Below are 22364 nucleotides of genomic sequence, written 5' to 3' on the forward strand. Positions count from 1 at the left end.
TTCTTCACTATTTTTGTAAGCATAATAAGATTCAACATGTGCGTATATATATATATATATTCTTAGTTTTCATTCAAAATTATTCTTTAAGGTCAAAATTTTTGTTCAGACAAGAATTAGTTGGATCAAAATCGAAATTTTGTGATCACTATTATATATATTTTTTTTTATAGTTTACAGGTCGTAGATGAATATTGGTCAGCTTTGAGGATTTTTTTTTTATATAAAAGTTAGGTTTAGTTGTATTATTTTCATATCTCTATTATCATATTATTCTGTTATTGTCTACAGATAGTAGATGAGTGTCAGATAACTTTGAGAAATCTTTTGTGTCTAAAGATTAGATTTAATTGTATTGTTTTGTTGCAATTTACAGATGACAGATGAATGTTGATCGACTTTTGAAAATATTTTTGGTAAAGATTAGGTTTAATAAATAAATTTTTCATCTTTACATATTAAAAAGATATTAAATTTAATTATTGTATTCATCTTTATTATTTAAACAAATATCTTATTTAATGTAATGTTTAAACTCATTAAAATATGTACATGCATAGGGCGCATACACCTAAACTAGTAGATTACAGATAAATCTGAATAACTTACTCGAAGTTCTGCCTTAGAACTTTTTTAATGAGGACAAAATTCAAAATCGCACACAAAAATTAAAATTGGATATTTCTCTTATTTATAACAGGTAGTTGAGCAACTGAAGCAGGTAGAAGGTCGACATGCCTGCTTCAGCTGCTTCAACTGTAATTTTACTATATCACTCCTCAATTAATTATTGTAAATTATGTGTGTATTAAAAAATTAATTCTCTTATTTATAAGAGGTAGTTGAGCAGCTGAAGCAGGCAGGAGGTCGACATTCCTACTTATAATATTTAATAAAAAATTAAAATAGCGATTTATGATATATCTGCTTCAGTTGGTTCAACCGTAATTTTACTATATCACCCCTAATTAATTATTGTATCTTTAATTAAATATTGTAAGCCATTTACGTACTACAAAATTAAGAGAAAATATATAATTACCCACTTGATCTTGTCCGAGATTTGCAAAAAGATACCTAAACTTTAACTTCGACCTATTACCCTATGATTCTTCTTTATTTCGTTACAAACACACCATTATGACCCCCTGAGTGTACACCTGCTCCATATGCGCGTGAAAAAGCTCAAATTTGACTTTTTTAACCAATAAAAAGGTGCCACGTGTAAATAATTAATATATAATTTGTATTTTTTTTTAAAACAAAAAAGTTTAATATTTATTTATTTAAATCACCCTCCCCCAACCCACCCTTTCTTCTTCAACACCTTCAACACCATTAAAGCTTCATTGAAACCTTTTTTTTTTTTAAATATCATTAAAGCTCAACACAATGTCTTCTTCAACACAATATCTTCTTCAACACCATTAAAGTTCCTCCATTAAAGCTTTAAAAAAATAATAATTAAAAACTCCATTAAAGTTCCTCCACTAAAGCTCCATTAAAGGTCATTTAACTATCTTTAAAACTCAATTCAATTATTTAACTATCCTTAAAACTCAATTCATTCATAAAATATTTTTTTCAATTAATTTGAACAAAAAAAAAAATGGACGGAAAGAGATTTTGATGGAGTGGTGGTGGTGGGGGTGGATTAGGGGGAATGCTGACAGGGTGGGGGTGGAGGGGAGCTGCTGGACGTCGGGGGGAGGGGGTGCTGGATGGGGTGGGAGAAGAGAGCGTGGGGTGGGGTGTAAAATTAAAAAAGAGAGTAAAATTTTATTAAAAAAATATAAATTAAACGTATTTGACACGTGACAGCACCTGATTGATGCGTGTGTTCACTCTCTTTGTTGTGACTGAGATTCAGCGAAAAATGGTGTGTTTGAAACGGATTAAGTAAGAATCGTGGGGTAATAGGTCAAATTCAAAGTTTAGGTGTCTTTTTGAAAATCTCGGCTAACATCAGTGGGATAATTATATATTTTCTCCAAAATAATAATATTTAATTAAGAAAAAGGTAAAAATACACGTTTATGTTTGTTTCAGCTGCTTCAATGTAATTAGTTATATATAAGAGGGAGTTTAAGTGCTGAAGCAGGCAGCAGGTCGACATGCCTGCTTCAGCTGCTTCAACTGTATTTTTATTGTATCATTCCTAATTAATTATTATAAGTCATTTACGTATTAGAAAAATAACAATATTTAATATAAATAAGTAAAATAAACATTTCTAACATGTCTGCTTCAGCTGTTTCAACCGTAATTTTGTCATATCACCCCTAATTAATTATTATAAGTCTTCTAAGTATTAAGAAATTAATAGTATTTAATAAAAAAGATAATATAGACATAATATAATAAATTAACTCGTGATGTTTTAAATTAGCTTGACGTCTTATATGAGGCCCACTTAGATTTTTTTTTCACAAGTAATTCCTTAGTTATCATGTTATATCACTTCAAATACATGTTTACTTCGCGGCTTCAATCGTGATTTTATTATATTATCCCTAATTACTTATTATGGTTATTTAAGCATTAAAAAGTTACATTATTAGTATCCCATATAAGAAGTTATAATAAGCAGTTGAAACAGGCTGCTCATGGTCGACATGCCTGCTTCAGCTTCTTTAATCGTGATTTTACTATATTATCCCTAAGTAATTATTATAAGTCATTTATGTATTAAAAAATTAATAATATTTAATAAAAACCTAAAATAGATATTTATGACATGACTGTTTCAACTACTTCAATCATAATTTTACTATATTATCCATAATTAATTATTTTAAGTCATTTAAGTATTAAAAAATTAATAATATTTAATAAAAAGGATAAAATAGACGTAAAATGATAAATTAATTTTTAATATTTTAAATTAACTTGACGCCTTATATGATACTACTTAAAAAAAAATTCACAAGTATTTTTTATAATAATTTTATCATGTCAATAGAAAAAAAAATATTATAAATCAAAATAATTAAAAATTTAAATTATTTTAAAAATATAATTGACTATCAATGTCACAAAAGTTTGAACAACTTAAAATATCGTTATACAAATTTCAACAATCTAAATATAATATTATTTGCTTAGAATTTATCAACCAAATAAATAAAACTTTTAATTAAATAATAGAATTGTATATAACGTAGAATTTTTAAGATTCAACATTGGGCACTAAGCGTAATTTTAAGCCGAATATCGGTTATTTGTGCACTTTCCCCAATCTTCAATCTATAAGCAAACAGCTTTACCCCTCAAAGCCCAAAGTTGTGGATACCGAACCCGGTCCAACTTTTCTACTTCCGCGGTACGAAGCAAAGTCACCTACCGTTCAGAGAAGTGATGATTAGTAGCAAAAAATCGATACCGAATTCCATTAACTGCGACTTCTACGCAGCTTAATTAGGTTAATCTTCTTATTTTATTCCATATCCTACTGAAATTCCAACGATATCATTACTGTTTTTAGTCATCGTTGACACTCTTCACCTATGCCTTCCGACGCTGAATTATCAGACGATGATCGAAAGCCTAAGGTTGGTCCAAGCACTAACACTATAGATCAGTCTTTGGACGCAATCGAGAATCAATTATCCTCAATTTCGGTCGGTCAATCCGAATACGAATCCGAATTCGACTCCGTTTCCGACCTAGATAACAAGGAAGCTTCCTCATCGAATCAGGATAAGCTGAAGGAGCTCGCGAATGGACTGTTGAATGGGAATTCCGGAGCTGATAACTCTCAAGAGGTTCCTAGTAGCAATGTGGTGGAAGACGTTAGCAGTTCAACGGTCGTGTGGAGGAACAATTCTGAAGAAATTGAGGCGCCGGCAAGTCCTAGTAGCAGTGGCTATGCGGGTGAAAGAGGGAGTAGCAACGCCAGTAGTAGGGACTCTGGCATTGAGGAGGTAGATGGTGAGATTATTGATATTGGCAATGGTGATTCTTTTGACGGAGTTTTAAATTCTCAGGTGCAATGGCTTCCGGGTAAACGCCACAGCAATGAGGTCAGTTCAACAGAAGCTAGTGAAAGTATAGCTCTAGGTAGTAATTGTGGCTAGTTTAGCAAATCTTACAGTGCTTGGATTCTAGGTAGTCTTAGGTCAATCTGAGGACAACTTGTAGGCTGCAATAAAGTTCAAATTATTGACTGCATGTAGGCTGAAATCTCACATTGGGTTTTTGGAGGCCAGGAACTTAGATAAGCAGTGGGTGTGGTAGCAATTACGGTTTATAAGTTTACAATTTTTTGTATTTCCTCCTAATGTATACACTCTATTTATCAAGACTTCCAGTTGCATTTTCATTAATTTTACTCTCACTTAGCTGGCAAATTAAGAGTGCTTTGTCTTGTTGAGAATTGTTGAAAAACAAGTCAAGATATGTTTCTGAGGTCGCCTCGATGGCAATGACAATCAAACAATATCTTATACTGCTATTTTGCAGAAAATATGATGAGATTATGAGACTGATTTATATGCAAACAACTAAAATTGAGTTTTCAGTCACATCAAAAGGGAAGTAAAAGAGATCTACTGTTGATATGGTTCAAGTTTATCTTATGACTCTTTTGATTGGTGAAATGCAGGATGATGCTTCTATTTCCTGGAGAAAAAGAAAGAAACACTTCTTTATCTTGAGTCATTCAGGAAAACCAATATACTCAAGGTCAGTGTTAAAGCAGCTCCATCCAAAGTGCTGAATGACATTTATTAATTAGAGTAGTATACACTGTTGTCTATTTCTTCTTAATCATATTTAGTGTCATCTGAGATTTGTTATTTTTATTTTATCATTCGTTTGAAGATATGGAGATGAACACAAACTTGCTGGATTCTCTGCAACTTTGCAAGCCATCATTTCGTTTGTCGAGAATGGGTACTTCACCAATGAATTATGGTGTTTTGTTTTTTTCTCATAAGCTCATCTTTTGGCTACCTTGTTACCTGGTAACCCCTTCCTTTTCAGCAAACTCATAGTGGGATATTAAAGTTTGCTTGACTGATCTCTTTTTCAGGGGTGATCGAGTCAACTTGGTCAGAGCCGGGAAACACCAGGTCAGTCTCTTTGTGTCGAAATTCTCCATAAGGGAATGATGATGGAACTTGTGCTTTCTTACATGGTCAATATTTCATCCTCTTCAATGACATTTAATACATGGAAATTTTGATGCTGCATGGATTAGTAGTGATGTATGTGTTCTTGCATATCAAGTGCGTCTCAATAAAATTAATGCGCTAAAACCAAATTTTAATTAAATCTATGCACACAGAATAATACTAATAATTTGGAATTATCTTTTTCTGTTTTTACATACTACTTATTTTAGTATAGTATTTTTAAAAAACGAGAAAAGGCCTAAACTAGTTCCTTACCTTCATGGGTAGACTTGAAATGATCACATATATATGACCTAGAGCACTAATGGTCCTCTTAAGTTTCTCTCTGTATTTAAATATAAAAGTTGTAACTTTTCTTTTATAATCTTCAATATTGTTTTAAGTGAAACTAAAATCATAAAATTCACTATTAAATTTAGGGCCTCAAAATTTTTTGGGGCCTAATGTAAACACTTTGCTAGCTTCACGCTTGAGCCACCCCTGTTGCTAGGAATATTTTGTAACATTTGCATTTGAGTTGCATCATTAGGCAACTTAACTGAAAACCTTTCTGCTCAAGCACTTTATTTAATCTGTGCTGCCTGGTTTGCATTTCTTGTTTAACAGACATTTAAGACTTGTTATTTAGGTTGTGTTTCTTGTAAAAGGACCTATTTACTTGGTTTGCATAAGCTGCACAGAAGAGCCATATCATTCACTGAAGGGGCAACTAGAGCTCCTCTATGGTCAGGTAAGTCACTCTTTTTCCTTTTTATTTCTCCTTTGTTTCTTTTGATTGTTTAATTTTATACTAATTGAGGTGCTGGCCTAGTAGTTTGCTTAGCATGTTAATCGACTGCCCGTTGTTCTGATAGATGGATGCAAGTTCTAATGTATCAGTTGTTATCTATGCAGATGATACTTATTCTTACGAAGTCTCTGAATAAATGTTTCGAGAAGAACCCTAAATTTGACATGACTCCTTTGCTCGGAGGAACAGACGTTGTCTTCTCTTCTCTAATCCATTCATTCAGTTGGTTTGTGTCTATGCTCTCCCTTCTCTCTCTGTGTCGCACGCGTGCGTGTGTGTCTGTGTGTATGCTTATCTTCATCCTGGTACCTTTTTCTTTTTGTGACGTATTAATTTTGCTAATTGAAATATCATATACTTCATCTACTGTGGTGAGAGAGGACACTCATTAAATCTTAAAGAGTACTGAGACAATATGTATCCTTGGAACTTGAGCAATAACTTGGGAAGTTTTATCCATTAATCATATAATTTTTCCACTATGGTGTGTGAGGGCAGTTCCATTAAAACCAAGGGGTAGTGTGACAGTATGTCATGTTATTGAGCTTATAATTAAGTAAATAAAAATGTGTTCTCTCTAACATCTTAAGCTTTCAGATGTCAAACACTTCAACATGGTGGCACAGCAGGCAGAGGTCCTGAGATTGAATCTTATTGCCACCCATTATTAAAAAGAATTACCATGTGCTTGATCATGAAAAAGAATCAGGACCGCACATGAGGGGGTTTGTTGAGAATATAATTTAGTAAATAATAAGGTGCTCTCTCTAACAACATAAGCTTTTAGATGAGATGGTCACACTATAGCGGAAACCTGGGAGAACTATAAAAGATATATTCGTTAATTGTAATAACATATACTTGTCTACTATGGTGCGAGAGCGCAAGTTACAAGAGTACCGGACATTCTGTCATTGAAACCTAGAAGAACTTCAGGAGCTTACCTGTTAACTTGTTTTTAATTAACTGGGAAGGAAATTTATTTGTTGATACTTGACAAATGTGGAAGAATTCTATATAATAAATACACGATCCTCCCACCGTAAAGATTGAGTTGGTGGTGGTTCGTTTTTTTTTTTTTTTGGGGTGGGGGGGTCTAGAACTGACAAAAAGGCAGCCCAGTGCACTAAAGCTACCGCTATGCGCGGTGTCCGGGGAAGGGCCCCACCACAAGTGTGTATCATACGCAGCCTTACCTTGCATTTCTGCTAGAGGCTGTTTTCAAGGCTTGAACCCGTGACCCCCTGGTCACATGGCAACAACTTTACCAGTTACTCCAAGGCTCCCCTTCGGGGGGGCCTAGAACTGAAACGATATAAAAACTTAGAAGTTATTTATCTGCTTAGGAACGATGAAGTAGTGGAAAAAAATACCTTTCTGCTTACTATTTAGTAGATTTTCTGTAATCCAGGGGGTTTGACAATGCACAAAAGTTATGCTTATAAGTTGTGGAAAAGATGGTCACAAGAAAATATTTAGCACTGTCAAAAAGGAAAAGCATAAAAATCCTTTATGTAGCAAAAGTTCCATTCCATCTCTGCTGAGGTCCTGTGTTATCAGTTCCAGCTTTCTGGCACAGCTAGGACCGCTGTTTTCTTAAGCTGATGGAAAGAATATTGTTCTCTCCTGTCTTGCTACTAGTTGTTGACTATCGTAGATGTTAACGTGTTTCCCTATAAAATTTACCTTATCCTGAGAAAAAAACTGGCGTGCTTTACAATAAAATTGTTTTCTTTCCTATGAATATGCAGTTGATTTAATCCTTTTCTTCCTCATCTTTGTTGTCTGTGTTCTTTTTGTTCCAACACTTACTGTAAAAGGAACCTTTTCTTTACCATGTTTTTGATGATGTAGAAATTTTACTTTCAACTCATTCCAAAAGGTTCTGCTCAATTTGATAGGAGTCTGGTCATTCTTCCAAGGGAAAAAGAAAATCTTGGGAAGCTTGTTGGTTGAATGTCAGAATATGCTGTTCAGTAAACCTTGCTGATGATTGAATGCAAACGTTTTTACTAGTTCTAATTGAAGCTGTTTTTACCTTTGCTAATGATGTCATAACCTGTACTAATACATTAAGTGTTCTTATTTTGATTCCAGGAACCCAGCTAACTTTCTCCATGCTTACACATGTCTTCGACTTGCTTATGCGACAAGGCAAGCTGCTAGTTCCATCTTGCATGATGTAGCTGACTCAGGTGTCCTGTTTGCCATACTAATGTGTAAACACAAGGTCCTGTTTCTATTTCTTGTTCTTCTTTTGAACTCTTCTTTGAAATTGCACATTTCAGAGGTGCATAAGTTTCAGTATACTGTATTGTCTAAAGCGTCTTATTGAAGTTGATTTTCAGGTTATCAGTCTTGTTGGTGCACAAAAAGCATCTCTTCACCCTGATGATATGCTGTTGCTCTCCAACTTTATTATGTCTTCTGAATCATTTAGGCAAGTTCAACTAACTTTCGATTCTTGTTTGGGCCATTTTCTTGTGCATCTGGTGTAAATGTGTGGACACATGCATATGCATATATTTTTGTGATGGTTAACCTTATTAGGCTGGTATATCTCATCCTAAAGCTTTGTAGTCATACAGCTCATATTTTGCAAATAATGCAGTCAGTTATCGAGGCAGGCGTGACCTTTGAGGATACTGATGTTATTGTAAATGGCCGTGCTACTTTTAGTATATTTGTCCTTGTGTTCTTGGTAGGATCGTGTAGTAGCGTTATGCTATTATGAAATTTCCCATTACTTTATATGTCTTTGGACTGTTGGATCATACCTTACATAATAATAATATAATTGATGTCTGAGAAAATTATATATTTTAACCGAGTAATAGCCTAGTGGAAAGGACCCAACCTTGATTTGGGGTTCATGTCACCCAGAGCGGAAACTGGGGAAGGACCATTGACGAATCTTGGGAAAAGAGGGTTTGGCGGTGGGGTTTCTTCCATATGAAGAAAATGATAACAGAATAGATCACATGTTACAGCCCCACTGAAGGTCTGTATTCCATTTATAGTATTTAATTTCTTGGAGGCTATGTCATAACTGTTGAAGTATTGAGTTATTTGCTGTTATTTTTCCTTTTTAGTTTAGTAATTTTATTTCTGAAATTCAGTTATTTAGTTGAGATAGAATAGGATTTTATTAGTATCCTGGTTGAAGGTCGTATAAGATTTTATTAGTTTCCTAGTTAGAAATAGAATAGGAGTCTTTGGTCTATTTATTTTCTCAGATGTGAATAAATTAATAAGCAGAATATTTTTTTATCCTCAAACGTTGTTTCTTCTTCTCTGCAGTCTATAGAACAACAATTGGTATCAGCGTCAGGTTCTTGAGGGATCTGTGAGAGAAAAGACCCCCAAAAATAACCCTGCATAAAAGTCAATACTGTTATGGCATCCAACAATTTCCCAATTCCTTTACCCCATTTTTTTCTAATGAGAATTATCCAATTTGGGCTCTCAAGATGAGAACATACTTGCGAACATATGATCTGTGGGAAGTGGTAGAGGTTGGAGTAGAGGCAAATCCTTTGCCAAATAATCCAACTATGGCGCAAATTAAGAATCACAGAGAAGAGGTTTCAAAAAACTTTAAAGCTCTCTCTTGCATACAATCAACACTTTCGGAAGAATTTTCGCAAGAGTTATGGCGAGTGAGACTGCAAAAGAGGCTTGGGACAAGTTGAAAGAAGAATTTCACGGAAGTGACAAGATCAGGCAAATAAAAGTGAGAAATCTGAGAAGAGAGTTTGAAATTCTCAGAATGAAGGATTCAGAAACTATTGAAGAATTCTCTAACAAGTTGATGAAGGTTGTAAACCAAATCAAACTTATATGGGAGAAGAGCTTACAGATTCAAGAATCGTGGAATAGAATCTTGTGAGTTTGTCAGAAAGATTTGAAGCAAAGATCTCCTCACTTGAAGATTCGAAGGATCTCACCAGACTGTCACCTTCAGAATTTGTACATGCTCTTTAAGCTCAAGAGCAAAGAAGATACTTGAAGCTAAAAGAAGCTACTGAAACTGCTCTTCAAGCCAAGTTCAAAGGGGAGATGCAAATGCAAGAGGAAGGTAAAATCCCAGAAACTTCTACTAATTCTAGTAGAAATAATCAAGACGATTCTCGCAATGGAGTCAAGAAGAGAGAAAACTTTCTTCCATGCAAGTATTGCAGAAAAATTAATCATAAAGAGGATGATTGTTGGTTTAAGGGGAAGGAACCACCTTTTCGGTGTAGATATTGCAATGAGCTTGGTCATATTGAAAGGTTTTGCAGAGTGAAGAAGAACGACCAACAAACTCAAAAAGCAACGTTTCGGAAGTTGAAGAATAGGAGGAGTTTGTGTTTACGACGATGGCAGCAACAAGATTGAATGATTAAAACACATGGTTTTTGGACAGTGGTTGCACTCAACACATGACCAACAAACAAGAATATTTTACGAAGTTGGAATCTGCTAAAGGTAGTGTCAAGTTGGCCGATAAAACTGAGTTGGAGATTGTTGGTAAAGGAACTATGGCAATTGAAGCTCCCAAAGGTACTAAATTTATTCAAGATGTTTTGTTGGTACCTGATCTTGACCAAAATCTATTGAGTGTTGGTCAAATGCTAGAACAAGATTATATGTTATTGTTCAACAACAACAACAAACCCAATATATTCCCACATAGTGGGGGCTGGGGAGGGTAGAGTGTACGCAGTCCATACCATTACCTCTAAAGAAGTAGAGAGGCTGTTCAAAGACAAAAAGTGTGTTGTTTCTGAATCTAGCGGCCAAGAAGTGATTACGGTTGAAATGATAGAAAGAAGTTTTCCTTTGAATTGGAACTCAAATTCTGAGCAAGTTTGTCGAATTAGTCAATGTGATCAGGTTATTGTGACCACTAAGCACAACGATGACAGAGAGTATATCTGGGAATCACAAGCAGGTGGTTCATTCACTATTACGAGGGATGTAAATGTTGAGCAATTGGGCAGAGAAACAAAGATAACTCTCTTCCTCAAGGAAGATCAGCTGGAGTACTTGGAAGAACGGAGAATCACAAGCAGATGGTTCATTCACTGTTACGAGGGATGTAAATGTTGAGCAATTGGGCAGAGAAACAAAGATAAATCTCTTCCTCAAGGAAGACCAGCTGGAGTACTTGGAAGAACAACAGAGAATCAAGGACCTCGTAAAGCACTCTGAATTCATTAGCTATCCAATTTTCGTCTGGACTGAGAAGACTACTGAGAAAGAAATGAGTAATGATGAAGACGATGAGGGTTCAAGTAAGCAGGCTCTACTTAATCTTACACAAGATCAGGGTGGAAATTATCTTTTCGAGTTTGATAGCACCGTGACTAGTGTCGGGACTTTGTTGCCTCATCAATTACAGCTTGTGGGGAAGTGGGGAAAGCTACTTCCGAAAAACCTGATGTTCCGCATGATGAGCAACTCACTGCAGCACAAATGGGGCGTCAGATTAAGTTACTGCAGAAACTCCACAGTCAATTGGTCATTGGAGGTATTCTATCAGAGGACGATTTTTGGGCCGCTAGGAAGAGGCTGCTAGAGTAGACTGAAAACAAGAAGCCAAAACAGCGGGTAGCTTTAAAAAATGACGTATGGAGTGTAAAACCATTATCCGATGGTCAGACAAACAGAGTTACATTTAACTTGACTCCAAAGGTTATTCATTAGATTTTTGCTGAGAAACCAACTGTCCGCCAAGCATATTTAAACTTTGTTCCTGGAAAGATGTCAGGAAAAGAATTCAAAGAATTCTGGACTAAATATTTAAGGGCTGAATACCACCACAGTACAAAAAATATTGTTACTGCTTTTGCCAAGGCTTCTGAAGATGAGGAGCTTGCAGTTTTCTTGAAACAAGATGCTATGTTAGCATCTGAAGCTCGAAAAAAGATGAACAACATCAAGTTATATGTGTGGAGGGTGTTCATTATGGATAACTTGAAGGAGCTTATGCCCGAGTACTTTGGATTTATGAAGGGTGTTGTGGACTCTGATGATTTGCCTCTCAACATCTCTCGTGAGATGCTACAACAGAACAAGATTCTCAAGGTGATTAGGAAGAACCTTGTGAAGAAATGTATTGAGATGTTCAATGAAATTGCTGTGAACAAGGAGGACTATAACAAGTTCTATGAGGCTTTCTCAAAGAACTTGAAGTTGGGCATTCACGAAGACAAAAACAAAGACAAATTGGCTGACCTCCTTCGTGACCACTCCACCAATAGTGGTGATGAGATGACCAGCCTGAAGCATTACGTCACTAGGATGAAGGAGGGCCAGAAAGACATCTACTATATAACTGGAGAAAGCAAGACGTTAGTTGAGAACTCGACATTCTCGGAGCGTCTCAAAAAGAAAGGATATGAAGTGCTCTACATGGTTGATGCCATTGATGAATAAGCTGCCCCGCTCTACATGGTTGATGCCATTGATGAATACGCTGTGGGGCAGCTGAAAGAGTATGACAGTAAGAAACTAGACTCTGCCACCAAGGAGGGATTGAAGCTCGTTGATATATTTATTTGCTGCTATTTTTCTTTTTTAGTTTAGTAATTTTATTTCTGAAATTCAGTTGAGATAGAATAGGATTTTATTAGTATCCTAGTTGAAGGTAGAATAGGATTTTATTAGTTTCCTAGTTAGAAATAGAATAGGAGTCTTTTGTCTATTTATTTTCTCAGATGTGAATGAATAAACAAGCAGAATATTTTTTTATCCTCAAACGTTGTTTTCTTCTTCTTTGTAGTCTATAGAACAACAATAACATCCTCATTGATGTCATGCAGGACATCAGAATCCTTCTCACCAATTTGCTTACCAAGATATAATCCCATGGCATTTCTTCATGCTTATGTGCATTACCTCGATGTAAGTTGGGACAGTGTCAAATTACTCTTTAATAGTCCCATTCTCCCAAAAAGTTGACAACTTCCCTTCAAAGGGTAATATTTATTACTTTTGTACTACAGATACATTCTTACAACATTTCAAATCTGTCAAAAGCTATTAGTATTTATCTCTGATATTTTGGCTCCTTTTTTTTTGTCAAACAACTATAAATGTTAACTATCTTATTCCGTGCAATTCAAATTAAGACCTCCAGCTTAATACAGAGAAAGTATCTATTGATGAAAGATTTTAAGTTGAATCTCTTTTTGATTCTTGATAGTAGGTTGCCTTACAAGTACTATGATTTTGATGCTTCCAAATTACCCAACTTTGGTGTTCTCTATTACAGGTTGACACATACTTAATATTGCTTACTATGAGTTCAGATGCCTTTCATCATCTTAAAGATTGCAGGTAAATGATGTTTTTTCAAATACATTTGGTTCTAGTTTTCAAAGCTGAATTTTTTTCTTTTGTTTCCATTAGATCTGAACCATGGGCAATATGAACCATATATATGTTTCTGCCAAGAGGCATTAGCTTGTTAAACTGAAAATTTAATCTTTCCCATAATAACAATGTTGAGGCGAAGCTCTTATCCATCTTGTAGGATTCGTGTTGAAAAGGTACTTCTGGAGTCCAATGTACTTAATGAAGTTCAAAGATCCATGGTAGATGGTGGCATGCGTGTTGAGGATTTACCTGCTGATCATGGTTCTCATTCTGGAGCAGTTTCCCTTCATCTGGGTCAGCCTGGACATACCAGAGAATCATCAGAGAGATTTGCTGAAGCATTCATAGGCCTTGGTGGTCCTGCTGGACTTTGGCATTTTATGTATCGAAGTATTAATCTTGACCAGTATGTGTCATCAGAGTTTGCCTCTCCAGTAAATAATAGACAACAGCAGAAAAGGTATTACTCTAAGATCAAGTTGCTGTCTTGACAAACAAAACTTCTCTTTCTCCCCCCTTAAAGCCGAGATGTTCTATCTACAGGTTGTATAGAGCTTACCAGAAGCTTTATGAATCCATGCATGATAAAGAAATCGGACCGCACAAAACTCAGTTCAGAAGGGATGAAAATTATGGTACGTACTTTGATGCTTTTTTTTTTCTCCTTCTGTAAAGCTCTTGAAGTGTGAAGACCTACAAGAACATGAATCAGTTTTCATGGTCAATGGTCATTTCCTTCGTAAACTACTCTTGCTGTCAGAGAACTGTAGCTGACATGTCACTGCCTTTTGTGATCATTGTCACCGAAAATCTTTCCATCGTAAAATTGCATACAATAGTCAATTGAGGTCCAAGTTGCATAGATAATCTGATCTACCTATCCTAAATCTTTTCTTTTTTCATATTTAAAGCAAGTCCATATAACCTAGATCTATCTATTGTGATGCTTGCATAGTACTGTAGAGCAGGTCAATTTTCTTGTCAAAGCCTTGAGGTTGGTATAAGAAGTCTTTGGGTAGACACTGACGGTTGCTGAGTAAGAGATGTCAAAAAAAAAAAAAAGAATCATTCTCCTATTCATTTTTACTGTACTTCATGTTGCTGTTAGTCATTGATGAACAAGAAAAGAATATAAATCTAATGAGTCGTAATTACAAGAAAAATCTAGTGAGTCGTAATTACAAGAAAAGTGTGATCTCTTGCAAGTTTCCAGGTAATGATTTAAAAGCACTTTTCATATTTCTAGGCGGAGCCAATTCTAAAAGCCAAATGCATAGACATGAATAAATGAATTGTTCTTGTTGAGGATATATGTAGTAATTAATTGGCATCATTATTCATATTCCTTCAAGTTGAAGCTCTTTCAGGAAGGCGCTTGCTACGATTAAGCAGTGCAAACTTTTTTGGTTCCAATATTGACCCTTATTTTATTTTATGTTTTGAAAAGGTTACTGAATTTTGGGTTGGGAATTTAGAAACGTAGAAATAGTGACTCTCAGGATTTTGTCCTATGATAATGTTTTAGTTCCTCTGGAATAAGTTCCGTACCTTTATCTTGCAGTTCTACTGTGCTGGGTTACTCAGGATTTCGAACTTTACGCAGCGTTTGATCCCCTGGCAGACAAGGTTTTATTATTTATCTGTTCTTTTCAGTCTATTGTTTGTTTAAGTGATATCTTAAGTGTCACTTTTATTTTAGAGAGCCTTTCCACCTATAATTTTTATGGTGTTATTTCTGTTAGATGTGACTCCCATTTTGTCTTTGGTCGAGAAGTCTTTGAACTATTCATGGGACAGTTTAGGTTTTGAAACTTTGGCAATCCAAAGCAGACCAATGTGATTTGATAGACCTTAGTTTGCCTTTGTTCTGTACTGTAGTGAGCTGGTTACCACTTTTAATGATACATGAATTTGTTTATCGTCAGGTCTTTAGCCCTAGTGATTGAAATCAAAACTCATTTATATATGGTCAGTGCAAGAACCTACCCTAAGCTGTACGTTAAGATTGTCATCTTCCAAGACGATCTTATCCTGCCATCCCTAGATATATGTTTGACTTATTAGTTGTGCATCATTGTCAAACAACTATTTTTTGCGATGTCATTTCATGTCCGACATTGGTCGTATTAAAACAAGTACATTTTTGGTAGTCTGACATGCTGAAAATATGTGATTTTGTTAGCTTAAACTTCAGCAGTGTGCTGGATATCTCGGGTATTATTCACCAATAGTGATATATGACTCTTCTCCACCAATATTTTGGGAATGTGAGAATTGCACTATTTACCTGTGATCTCAAGATATTTTACATACCAACATTTCACCTTGCAGGCTCTAGCTATTAAGACTTGCAATCGAGTATGTCAATGGATCAAGAACATAGAGAATGAGATTTTCTTGTTAGGAGTCAGTCCTTTTTCATGGTGATTCTCTCCATGTTATGTAATCAAATTAATGAGATTTTCTTGTTAGGAGTCGGTCCTTTTTCATGGTGATTCTCTCCATGTTATGTAATCAAATTTTTTCCCTTTCTTTTCTCGAATTCCTTGTAATAAGTTATTATTGCCTCATTTCTGTAGGCTTTCAATTTTTGTGGTTATATATAAAGTGTCAATTGTAGTTTAAATTTGGTCTCACGCTAGTTTATTATTTTATTTTTCGCTTGTACAATTATGAAATATTGTAGCTTATCCGTATCAAAAGTTTGTCGTGTTCTAGATACATTATCCTTTTTAGTTCCTGCAGTATACAACATCTGGAAAAATAAAAGATTTTGGTGAATTTGGAATGTGATGCTATATTGGAACCATTTGTTCCTCATTCGCTTCTTTTTTTCTCCTAGAGGGAAAGACGTTTATTTTGGAATCGGACGCTAACTGATTTAACATCAATAAAAAGTCATCTTAGAAATTGGATATTCAGTATACAATAATCCTGTTCCCTATGTAAGAAAAGTTGTACAACATATTGTATTACCACAATAGGCTGTGGAGAAAAACATGCTTGTAGTCTCGCAACTATCTTGTTTTGCTGCGATGTATTGTGCTGTCATCTGTGTCAAATGCAAATAAAGCGACTGTGAGGACTCCATACAAATGTAAATGACTAAGCCATGAAACTGCAATCCGCTGATACTGATCCTCTTGTAAATATGGATAACAGAAAACTCTTCTGTAGTAGATACATATGGCATGATTTTTTGTGTGTGTAATGAATACAAAGATATGAAGGTCAACCTTAAACCTGGCTCCCTCTAATGATCACAAAGGTTATGAAGATATTGATAATGAAATGGAAATAACTATCATAGCGTAACTTGACTGAAAAGGTTGAAAACTCAGAAATTGACGATGAACATACACAGAGAGAACTCCATATTAACAGTTATGACGACTTGAACCAAGTAGGTGGGAACCTCATACAGCAACTGCTTCAGGCCTTTTGCTTGTCTTGATTCCTTTAATAGCTGCAACAAATTTACACGTTATGTAAGTTCCAAGTCTAGTAATCAATAAACAGCAAGGCCTGAACTTCTCCGTATGGGAAAATAAAGAATTTATATCCTTGCCTTCAGCATAATCAGGAGCTCCAAATACAGCAGAACCAGCTACCAAAGCATTGGCTCCAGCTTCAATGACCTGCAAGGGAAAATTGAGGTTAAATGGTGATTCTCGTATGGATAAATGGTTAGTTGCTTTGATGCACCCTGTTCACTTTGTCATCACCACACACAACTCTCTATAACTTGAAAGTCGGTTACCCTTCATAACAAAATTAAAACACGTTTGCCTTGATAAATGGCAAACTATGGAGAAAGACAAGGTCGTGCTTCATGAAAAAGATTCGAATTCACAAGATACAATCAAGTAGTAACATTTGCACATCACTTGAATGCTGCACGTAGCATTTATCCTTTCTTCACATCCCATGACTTATCCCAACAATACATCGAAACGAAAAATAAATCTTTTCCGAGTTAGTAAGGGTCAGGACACAAACTTAATGGGAGGGGGGTTATAATCATGGGAGAGCATCATTCACCTTGTAAGCATTTTTGGGACCCACTCCGCCATCAACTTCAATCCAAGGGTTTAATCCCTGCAAAGTTAACACGGGAATGTCATCACATTGCATAGTTTGCAGACACCGAAAAAAGGGTAAAAGAATTACCCTCTCAGCGCAGATTCTTCTCAAGTCTAAGATTTTCTTGACCTGACTCTCAATGAAGCTCTGTCCCCCAAACCCAGGGTTTACAGACATAATCAGCACCAGATCAACAGCTGTTGCACGAAAAAGAAACCATAAGCAACTTATCACCTTGGTTCACTTTGGATTCAAAGCTTCCCCCATCTAGCTTTCCAGAGGTAGCATACAAGTTACAGACAGGAAGATCCTTGGTAACCAAATTAGAACTTTACTAAATCTCTACGTGTCTATTTCCCCACCCTTTAAAGATTGACGAAAGCTTGAAAAATTGAACTACAGGGCGTCATATTATGAAAAATTGACCGTGAGCTTACTCAATTTTAGTTACTAACTTACGGGGTAAGTATTGTCTAAAACAATATAACGGCCCATTATTAGGTAAACCAAGAATAAGGATTGGTTTTGACTCTAATAGCTTTTTTTTTTTTTTTTAGGGGATCAAGACTCCAATAGCATATTAATAACAATATACCTCGAGTCTAACTCAATATGGAAAACTAGCTCAAGAGGGGGGCCTCATAACATCTTGCTTCTCAAATCAATAGCTCTAAGGTAAGTTTTTCATTGGAGCACTTAAATTAATATACAAGTAAGGTACACTTCTCATGCTTTTGCTTCATTCACCTATCTTAGACTGTTGTGGGCTTGTGGCATTGTACAGTATATTCAGCATAGCTCAGACTAGAGCTCAGACTAGTTGGAACTAAGGTATAAAAAGATAAGATAATCTATATCACCTATTTAGAGGAGTATTTCACCGATCTCTTGATTACAATTTCATTATTGACTCTCACATCACCATTAGAAAAGAAGAAAACTGTTAAGAGTATCATCTCTGAAAGTTGTCTTTAAGAAGCATATCTTACCATCAAGGACGTATTCAATTGCGGTTAAAGGGGTTGCAGGATTGAGGACAACACCAGCTTTAGCTCCCAAACTTTTAATCTGAAAAGGAAACAATCAATAAGGTGGTCAAGACGCACTCAAATATGTGAAATAATGGATAAGGCAACTAAAAGACACAAGATGTTACCATGAAGTTAGAACTATCTTTAGGTAATAAAATTATAATATTCTGAAATATCTCCAGCTGAATTTCTATATCACATCTATGGCTCTCACAATTACAAATTACAGCACACCATTTTCAATGTCATGGAACACCCAACCATGATACGATATAATTTCTTCAGAAGGGATAGTTCAATTTAAATAGATAAAGTACATCTAATGTAAAAGGTAATCAGGAAATTAAAAGAAGAAACTTTGGATCAGTAAGTTTTCAATGTAAGAAAACAAGAACTCCTACAATTTCTTTTCTAAGCCCCATGGTGTGAGTTTGGATGTTTTGCATCATGTGGAAAGTGTTCGAGAGAGACATTATCTATCTATAAGAGAAGTAATAAAATTCATCACGAATAATTAATCAATTACTCGAACAAGTCATTCATAACTGATATCCTAAAAGAAAAGCATGCAATAAAGGTAAATGAAAACACCAGTACTTAGACTTCTGATAAAGGATACAGAGAATCATGGATTGATCTTGCTAATAGAAAAATTGTAGTAAGTGAAAATTTTATGCTGGATTGCTGGTGATGTTCTGTTACTTATGTACAACCTTCCTAAAAATATTAACTTAAGAGAAGCCTGTAGCTGTAACCATTCTTAAGTAGGTCTGCAATCTAATTCTTATGAGTATATAGTCATTACTGACAAAGAGGCGTCTAGCATTTCAACAGAAACAAGCATGCCTTTGAGAATCAAAAGCTCCGAGGGATCACAAAACCAAGAGTAAATCTTTTTACATAAGTGAAGCGAACAATTTCAAAAGACTGACTAAGACACTTAATAAGTCCCGCGTTCCAAAATTTTTAGCAAGTGTAAGGCAGCTGATAGGCCTCTTCCCACCAAAGGAAAGGTTTAGCAAATTTGTAGGTTGCTCCTACAGAAAAATGCAGAAAATTTCATAGAAACACACTGAAGAACACAATTGTCTGTTTGAAAGATCACTTTAGCAGTCATATTGCGTTCACACAACTAGCTTGCAGTAGACAAACAGAACTCCATGCATCAGAGCTACTAAGGTAGCTTAATTTGAATGTCATACTGCGCACTTACTACAAACAGTTGCATACGAGAGCAGCTAAATACCCTTTTACTGTTTGTATTTGATCAAAAAATATATTTTTCACGGGCCAACCAATTATGTAATCGAAAAAAGTCTTAAGTAGAGGAATTTGTCAGGTTGCACTACATCAACACTTCTGAAAAAACTGTTGATAAAATTTTTCAAGACTCCTTATTTGATATCACCAGTAGAGTTTGGAATCTATATTATTCAAGGAGACTGCTTTTGCTAATTCGAATTGAAGAAGGGAGAAAAGAAAGAAAGAGAGAAGATTCTTACCTGATTTATTGTACGATGCAAGTGGATTGTAGAAGATTGCTCACAGTGAACACTGACAATGTCGGCACCTGCTTTTATGAAGTCAGGTACTCTCTGGTCTGGTTCGACAATCATCTACAATGGTCCGTTGAAATTAAACATTAGCAAAAGCATATTCAAGCCTGTAGACCTAAAATTAGTTTTACCACAAGAAAAACAGGAAATACCAGATGCACATCCAATGGAAGATCTGTGACAGGGCGCAAGGAATCAACTACAAGGGGTCCAATAGTTATATTTGGAACAAATCGACCGTCCATCACATCTACATGAATCCAGTCGCAGCCAGCCTCCTCAACTGCTTTCACCTAAATGCATAAAAGGCACAAGATAAAGCACTTAAATGTGATGAATGATTAACCAACTTAAGATCCATTATTATGGGAAACCACAAACAAAAAAGAAGAAATCATAAAAGAACTTGACCTAAAATCCAAAAGGAAAAATGTATTTACTCAATATTTCAAACTTGTAGACGTAGCAATATTTGATATATCTAGTTTCCAATTAGAAATACACCTTTATAAGATCTATATAAAATGGTAGGGTAAGAGATTCATCTAACCACAAACCTGCTCCCCTAATTTAGAAAAGTTAGCAGAAAGGATGGATGGAGAAACAATAATGTCGCTTTTCGAGAACTTATCCACCCGAGAGGACGCCTTCACCACAGTTTGAACTTTCCTCCTGCATTTACAAACAAAATTAGGAACTATATTTGGGCAGATTGTGAAGCTACTATAAGGGGGCATAGTTGCAGAAAGATAAACGCCTACTAGATCGATTTCCTATATTTTAAGAAGGGAGTAAGAAAGGAATCTGTAGTTGTTAGCACGAAAAGAAAACAAATGGCTTGTCTCCAAAAAGAATAAAAGTGCATGAACCCAGCTGATATATTCAAGAAATCGTCTCATTCTCATTTTTAACTATATAAGCAAAGTTACACCACCAAGTGAGCATAATCTCATCAGTGATATAAATAGCTAATAGCAACTGGAATCAAATTCACGTTCCGGTTGGCGCTTGCTGAAAAAACATAGAAGTCACAATGACTTGAACAAGAATTAATCAGAATGTCAGAAGGCCTTGGCATTGCCAAAAAGCATTCCCGAATGACTTAACGCTATCAGCCAATTTCCAATTCAAGAGAGTGGTTTCTTGCTGTTACATTCTAAATTGTCACAACAAGGCAATGCTGAATTACATATTATCAGCTTATAGCATTGACTCTTCAAGACCATTTGCTTACCACGCATAGGAAAATCAAACTTCAAATAGGATATGAAGGCATATTCACAAACATAGGGAGCGCAAAAATTCCTGGTATATCGTAATCATACACTACATTACATATCTAACGCCCCTCAGTGCAAGAAAACCTTCTTTTTTAGCATCGAAAAGGAACTCAGAGCTTTACCAACTTTAATCAATCAGTTACTTCTCAAACCAGTAAAATTTCAAGGGTGATCCATTCAAAATGCTGCACCATGATACCACCAAGGGCTCTGTATCCTGATAAACACATCCAATTCCTTCCCTCCCAATAAAGTTAAACTTCTTTCCTCTTTCGGACCATCACAAAATCTTTAAAAACTTATCCTTCGACAAGTCAAATAACCATAATTTAGCACCGTAGAGTATCATTTCAGAATCAACAGATATTTCACTTCATTCCGCGAAAGGCGTCCTTACCTTCAATCCAATCTGATTCTAATCTTTAACAGTTTTGTTATTAAAACTATCAAATTCAATTTAATAATCTCCACAGATATTTTACTCTTAAAACTACCTACGTCAACCTATCACAACAGCACCCAAAAATAAATAATAAAAATCCATACACCCACTTTCCGCACCCTAAAACATGAAGGTCCAATTTGTACAAAGATTATATGTAACAAAATTGAGTAAACAATACAAAGACTTAATTATTAGGGAAAAGAAAGTAAGAGAATGAAGAAAGTAGAAGAACCTCGTAAACGTAAGTGAATTGGGGTTGGAAGAAGAAGAAGACTTTTGAAGCTTAAGACTCCCGCCAAATCCAGTAATTTGGGATTGTAACAGTGTTGATGAACCCAAAGAAGAAGCAGTAGCCATTGATTGAATATTCTTTCTTTTTTTCCCTTTCTTGAAATTTTTTGGGGAAGTTGAGGATAAAGGTTGTTGGTACTTTCTCTATTTGAGCTTTAAAATTTCCAACTACCCTTTTGAGCCTTCCAAGAGAAGAACCCAAAACTGTTACTAGTATTTTCAAGAATCAAATATCCGAAGGACACGTGTCCGATAGCGGTTTTGCTTATCTTCAATGGTTGGCCTCTCTCTCTTGCTGACTCAATTTGTAGGGACTGGTGGTGCACCTGTCATCCTTCATTTGTCGCATGATGAGCACACAAACACAAGGCAAGGACCCCCTCCCCCC

The 22364-nt window shown here is 35.5% G+C and overlaps 3 protein-coding genes across 6 annotated transcripts; 2 read left to right on the plus strand and 1 right to left on the minus strand.

The window, feature by feature from the left end:
- The first annotated feature begins 3252 nt into the window (after window positions 1-3252).
- On the plus strand, window positions 3253-16011 carry LOC107862260 (vacuolar fusion protein MON1 homolog). 3 transcript variants are annotated; one of them, XM_016707769.2, is made up of 15 exons: window positions 3263-4022; window positions 4604-4683; window positions 4822-4893; window positions 5033-5072; window positions 5764-5865; window positions 6030-6151; window positions 8023-8155; window positions 8274-8365; window positions 12735-12816; window positions 13187-13251; window positions 13448-13750; window positions 13834-13925; window positions 14852-14916; window positions 15622-15713; window positions 15782-16011. In XM_016707769.2, the coding sequence occupies exons 1-15, from the start codon at window positions 3507-3509 to the stop codon at window positions 15783-15785; spliced, it is 1860 nt and encodes a 619-aa protein (XP_016563255.1). In that variant the 5' UTR covers window positions 3263-3506; the 3' UTR covers window positions 15786-16011. The 3 variants fall into 3 exon arrangements, with proteins under 3 accessions (XP_016563254.1, XP_016563255.1, XP_016563256.1); XM_016707770.2 differs by having other exon boundaries at window positions 3263-3923; window positions 3987-4022; window positions 15622-16011; XM_016707768.2 differs by having other exon boundaries at window positions 3253-4022; window positions 15622-16011.
- LOC107862262 (heat shock protein 82) lies at window positions 8372-12592 on the plus strand. The gene has a single exon (XM_047409863.1). It carries the CDS (start codon window positions 11674-11676, stop codon window positions 12346-12348), a length of 675 nt encoding a protein of 224 aa, XP_047265819.1. The 5' UTR covers window positions 8372-11673; the 3' UTR covers window positions 12349-12592.
- A 159-nt stretch (window positions 16012-16170) lies between the features above and the next one.
- Window positions 16171-22363, minus strand: LOC107862261 (ribulose-phosphate 3-epimerase, chloroplastic). 2 transcript variants are annotated; one of them, XR_007053891.1, is made up of 10 exons: window positions 21918-22363; window positions 20518-20632; window positions 20113-20253; window positions 19907-20020; window positions 18363-18441; window positions 17461-17570; window positions 17332-17388; window positions 16859-16928; window positions 16651-16756; window positions 16171-16342 (listed from the first exon to the last, which is right to left on the minus strand). XR_007053891.1 is itself a non-coding variant. In XM_016707772.1 (10 exons), exons 1-9 carry the CDS (start codon window positions 22040-22042, stop codon window positions 16707-16709), a joined length of 861 nt encoding a protein of 286 aa, XP_016563258.1. In that variant the 5' UTR covers window positions 22043-22343; the 3' UTR covers window positions 16171-16342; window position 16706. The 2 variants fall into 2 exon arrangements, 1 of the variants encoding a protein (XP_016563258.1); XM_016707772.1 differs by having other exon boundaries at window positions 16706-16756; window positions 21918-22343.
- Between the last annotated feature and the right edge of the window lies 1 nt (window position 22364).

Source organism: Capsicum annuum, chromosome 3 (assembly GCF_002878395.1).
Source record: "Capsicum annuum cultivar UCD-10X-F1 chromosome 3, UCD10Xv1.1, whole genome shotgun sequence".
In the NCBI taxonomy this organism is placed as follows: domain Eukaryota; kingdom Viridiplantae; phylum Streptophyta; class Magnoliopsida; order Solanales; family Solanaceae; genus Capsicum; species Capsicum annuum.

Bases quoted from the DNA above. Each gene is read 5' to 3' on its own strand.
- LOC107862260 (XM_016707768.2), top strand. From the start codon at position 3,507: ATGCCTTCCGACGCTGAATTATCAGACGATGATCGAAAGCCTAAGGTT. The intron at 5,866-6,029 runs GTAAGTCACTCT...TTATCTATGCAG, and splicing joins TAGAGCTCCTCTATGGTCAG to ATGATACTTATTCTTACGAA. The intron at 13,252-13,447 runs GTAAATGATGTT...TCCATCTTGTAG, and splicing joins CATCATCTTAAAGATTGCAG to GATTCGTGTTGAAAAGGTAC.
- LOC107862262 (XM_047409863.1), top strand. From the start codon at position 11,674: ATGTCAGGAAAAGAATTCAAAGAATTCTGGACTAAATATTTAAGGGCT.
- LOC107862261 (XM_016707772.1), bottom strand. From the start codon at position 22,042: ATGGCTACTGCTTCTTCTTTGGGTTCATCAACACTGTTACAATCCCAA. The intron at 17,571-18,362 runs GTAAGATATGCT...TTCGTGCAACAG, and splicing joins AATTGAATACGTCCTTGATG to CTGTTGATCTGGTGCTGATT. The intron at 16,929-17,331 runs GTGAATGATGCT...TTTCCCTTGCAG, and splicing joins GTCCCAAAAATGCTTACAAG to GTCATTGAAGCTGGAGCCAA.